Below are 4,680 nucleotides of genomic sequence, written 5' to 3'. Positions count from 1 at the left end.
CTGGGACTGGAAGCTTTATTTCAGGGGGCTCGGAATGACAGCAGGAAAAGCAAGTTCGGGGTTTTCCCATGCCAAAGCAGGGCAAGGGACACCAAGGGTCACCTTCGAGGGTAGCTTAGCCCAGACTCTGAGTCCACGGAGCTAGGCCTCCAGTTTGTAGCTGTAGGGTCGGAGAATGGGAAGTCAACACTGAGCAAGCAGGGCCTAGGCCGGGGAGGGGCCTTGCAGCCACCAGTGGACACGGGAACATGGCTGTGCCAGTCTGACTTAATGGGGTCCAGTGTCCCAGACCTGAGCTCCAGGACACCGGGGCTGTATGAGACGAGTTTGCCGAGTGTAGAAGCAGCAGGAACAGAGCGTGTGTCGGGTTACGGTGGGCCTAGTGCAAGGTGCCTGCCTGCGTATCTCACTCTTAGAGCAACTTCACAGTGTGAAGTGTCCCCATATTTAGGGGCTGACACTGTGACAATCCAGCTTCTTAGGCCTGTAGAGCAGCACAGGGTCTGGACTGGTGCCTAGTCAGCCCTCAGAACATAAAACGTGGAATTAACATGTGAAGCACCAGCAAGTTCAGCTCAGCATTTCCTGCACACCTGGCACGTGCTCCATCCCTGCCTTTGCGGAGCCCCCAGCCAAGAGTTGGTTTCTCTTTTTTCAGAAACCGGCCCTGGTTCTCCTAGAAGCTGTCTGCTTAGACCTGGATAAAAATGGCATCCTGCTAAAATAACATTTTCACCAAATACTAGCCTGTCCAGTCAAATGGTCAGCCTTTTGGAGGTCTTCTGGCGTGCGCGCTGTGCTACGTGCCAGCAGGTTTTGAGTCAGGGCTTCTTGGGGGCCTAGATGTAAGCCAGACCCCGTCACAGAGTGGCTTAGAGCTGGGGCTTTGTGGGGGCAATGGGACTCCCAGCTCAAGGGCAAACACGGAACAGCTGCTGGGCCACCTCTTTTACTCAGAGATTTAGAAAAGAAAAACATAAATTTTTGTAGACACACAGGCCAAAGGAAATGAATTTACTTTTCCACGCTAGCCGGCTTTCACTCTGGCATCGAATGAAAATCTGTGCGCGTTTAGAAGGTGAAGCGTCTTTAACAGAATCCTGCACCTGAGCTGGGCGGTGCCAGACGTCACGCACTACGCTCCACCCTGTTCTGTTCTGTCATGCTGGGACGGCCGTCCCTGTGAACACACTGAGCCTCTGGCTGGTGGAACTGCTGTCCCTCCCCGACCCCACTGCCAGCACGGTCAGTGCCTGAGCCACGAGCCGAATGATCCCAAATCAATGTTGGATCTCATTTTCAGGAATTTTTAGACGTGGGATGAATTCTGGGTCTGATTCTGCCACTGACGTACTCACTGATGTTGGGTCACTCCCTTCCCCTCTCTGGTCTTCAGTTCCTTTGTGTGCGACGTGGGAGGGGGGCCTGCACAGCTCCCTGGGGTTCCTTTCAGCTTTAACGTTTTGTGGTAGGCCTTTATTCTTTGTCCAGGTGGATGTGATTCAGATTCACCTGAGATTTATCTAGAGTGCACTGTAATGTGCTGTGAGCACGCTTTCACGTACAGTATTTAATTGTAGTCACCCAGAATGGTAGGTGTTTGATCACCATTTTGTGGATTACAACGGAGGCTCTGAGAAGGTTTGTTAGCTGAGGTCACACAGACAGGACGTCACAGAGCTGAGATATACTCTCAGGCTTCTAAGGGGCCAAGAACACTGTGAGCTCAGCAGCGACAGCCTCCTCCGTGCGTCTGGCCCGGCCTGCCCAGGAATGCAGGTGGGCTCCCGCTGGGGCTGTGGGCTGCTGGCAGTGCATATGGACTCTGGCTGGCGGGGTTGGCAGTGTTCTGGAAGGCTGGGAGGGCTGGGCTGTCAAAGGCGGAGAGCGCGTGTCTGGCCCTGCCGGAGTCCTGCTGTCTTGGAGGGCCCGCGGCCCCCATGTGTGCCTCCAGCCTGAGCAGCTGCCTGCTCTCTGCTTTGCTGTCTGGGGGCCCTTACCTGCCAAGAGGCCTGTCATCCTCAGAAACCCACCCTCAAATATTCCTGTCCACACTTTCTAGCCCCCGTAGGCCGAGGGCAGGGAAGGAAGAGGTGAGTTGCGGAGACAGAGCTCAGATCTGTCTTCACAGTTGGGGGCCAACTTCAAGTTATGCTTATCTCAGCCAGTTCATTCCTCCCCCACCCCCCGTCCCCCAGTGTGCCCCCCAGTGTGCGTGTAGCAAAGGCTTCCTAGATCACAGTTTTTTCTCAGAACCCTGAGGTAGCCTCAACTCCTGACATGACACTGGGCAAGTAAGTTCCACTCTCTGGGCCCCAGTGTCCTCGTCTAGGCAATAACCAGCTGGCTGAGCCCCCTGGGTCTCAGGTCCCTCCCGGCGGTGATGTTTTAGGATCCGCTGTCTTTCACATTACCTTCCCAGAGGCAGAGGGATGGACCAGATGCCTTTGGAGAGGGCATCAAGCTTAAAAATTGCTCTTGCTGTCTGGTTGTTCCCATGGGGGGGGGCTGCAGGTGTTTTGCCCTCCCTGCAGCCCAAGGCGCACTCCCATCTGCCCCAGGCAGGCCCAGGCCTGGCCCTTTAGCCTGGAAGCCAACGGAGCCAGGTGGAGGTGGGGGAGGCTCAAGGAGGGGGGAGGGGAGGCAGGGGAGGAGAGAGGCACCCACTTGTCCCGCTGCTTCCACAGTCGCTGTGGCAGGTCTGGCTTGTCAGTGGGGTGGAAACCCATTGGTTTGTTTCTCAGTCCTGGGGCCGGCTGTGCGCCCAACAGCCCCATGGCACTGAACCGACCCTTGCAGGCCTACACCCCCCCAACGTGGCGGAGCTAGCGCAGGCTCCTCTCTGCTCGGGGCTGCGGCCAAGCGGTGGCATTGGCGTGGATGTCTCCCTCACCCTTCCCCTCCCTCCTGAAGGGAATGACATCTCTCAGGTCTGGACACAGGTCGGGGCTCTCCGGGGCTGAGAGGCGGGAGAGTGGGTGGGGAGCACCACTTGGGGCTGGATGTGGGTCCACATTCACCATTCCCGTCTGCGCCCCGGCTCCCATCTCCCTTCCTACGTCCTCGGCCCCTCTGTCGCTGCCACCCATGGAGCTCGCCGGAGAAGGGCAGCCGCAGCCTGCACCGATTCTCTGCCCGCAGTCCCTGCCCCCTCTGCCCACCGTGCGGTCACCCCGCCCGCTCGGGCCAGCCCTCGAGCCGAGGGCGCCGACAGTAGGGGGACCAAAGTTCGGGTCCCATCGCAGGCCGAGGGCCCTGAGCCCCCCTCCCGCCGGGGCCGCGGCAGGGGCGCCGAGATGTCGGGCGCGGCGGCGGCCTCACCTGTTTCTCCAGCGGCTCCTTGGCTGAGAGCGCAGGCTTGGGGGAGGGCGCGCGGTCGCAGACGCAGCCCTCCAGCAGGTAGAGCCCAGAGGGCCGCGAGCTCGAGTCGCTCTCGAAGTAGAAGAGCAGGTTCTGCAGCAGTGCGAACCACTTGGTTTGCCATTTTGTGTTGTCCGAACTCCGTTTGCTCAGGTAGCCTTTGCGCGTGCCGTCCTTGCGCGCCAGCAGCCCCAGGGACGCGACGTGGCCATCGTTCAGCCGGATCCCCTTCTGCATGGTGCTCGGAGGCCAGCTAGACCCCGCGCGCTTACATCTTCTCCGCGCGGCCCCGGCGGCCCCCTGTCCGTGCGCGCCGCCTCTCTCTGGCGCTCGCTCGCCCCTCTCCCCTCCCCCCAGATAGCTGCACTCCGGGGTCTGGCGCCCGGCCCCGGCTCCTGGAGCCCAGATGGACCGCTCTCCGCCGCCGCAGAGCCCGGGGCCCAGGAGATGCCGCGCTACCCTCCCCCGGTGCCCGGGAAACTGAGGGAGCGGTGAGCTGCTCGCTGGCGAGGGGCAGGCGGAGTCATGTGACGCGGATCCCTCGAAGAGCCCGTTCCAGCAGCGCGGACAGGGACACACGCACGCAGCCTGCGAGGCGCAGGGCTGCGCAGGCTGCACCTTGGCGCCGCCTCCCCCTCCCGGACCCACATACACAGGCACAGACACAAACCCCGCGCGCCCCTGGTCTCTTAGCCCCTTGAGGTGTTAAGCAAATCAGATCAGTTCTCGTTTAACCCAGTGGCACCCCAGAGGTTCGCCGTGGGGGGGTGGTTCCGTCTTTGCGCCCCATCGCGGAGCGCTGTAGACCGGGGGTAAAGTCCCAGTTGTCGTTTTCTCCTTCCAAGGCTCCCTCCTGGGGCTTTATATTTCTAACCCGAGGTAGATGGAGGAGCGCGAATGGCGGAGAAGATCTAAATGAGCGTTCGGTCCTAATCTTTGCATACTTGGCTGTGTCACATTTATTTCGGCATCCAGCCGCACTCGCGGTGGCTTCCCCAGCGGCGTAGGGACGATACAGGGGATGCGATGGGGTGGGGGAGAGGAGCGCTATTTTATTTTGAGTGTTGCCATAATTACCGGCGCCACCCCCAGCGCCCTGAGGTCTGGCTGGCGAGCCGCTGCCGGGAGTTTTCTGCAAATACCCCCCAGAGCCTGAAGGCGGGCTTCAAACGCAGGCGCCGGGGACCATGGGAGCCTTCAAATAGCTGCGCTGGCGCAATGATACCTTAATGATAGATTTTCCGTTCTTATTTTTAGCTCCCGTTCGCCTACACAGTTACACGGCATTTATCCGAGAACGTCACAGCGCCCGCATGCTGC

The 4,680-nt window shown here is 59.9% G+C and overlaps 1 protein-coding gene across 1 annotated transcript in view; it reads right to left on the bottom strand.

The window, feature by feature from the left end:
- Positions 1–3,597, bottom strand: part of RASGRF1 (Ras protein specific guanine nucleotide releasing factor 1) — a 57,303-nt gene extending 53,706 nt beyond the window's left edge. The window contains exon 1 of the mRNA XM_006905373.1: positions 3,322–3,597. Coding sequence (XP_006905435.1) covers positions 3,322–3,597 — 276 coding nt within the window. The remainder of the gene's footprint in view (positions 1–3,321) is intronic.
- Positions 3,598–4,680: the final 1,083 nt, after the last annotated feature.

This window comes from Pteropus alecto, unplaced genomic scaffold (genome assembly GCF_000325575.1).
Source record: "Pteropus alecto unplaced genomic scaffold, ASM32557v1 scaffold60, whole genome shotgun sequence".
In the NCBI taxonomy this organism is placed as follows: domain Eukaryota; kingdom Metazoa; phylum Chordata; class Mammalia; order Chiroptera; family Pteropodidae; genus Pteropus; species Pteropus alecto.
The sequence above is the reverse complement of the archived record's forward strand: the minus strand, read 5'-3'. Positions and strand labels throughout refer to the sequence as shown.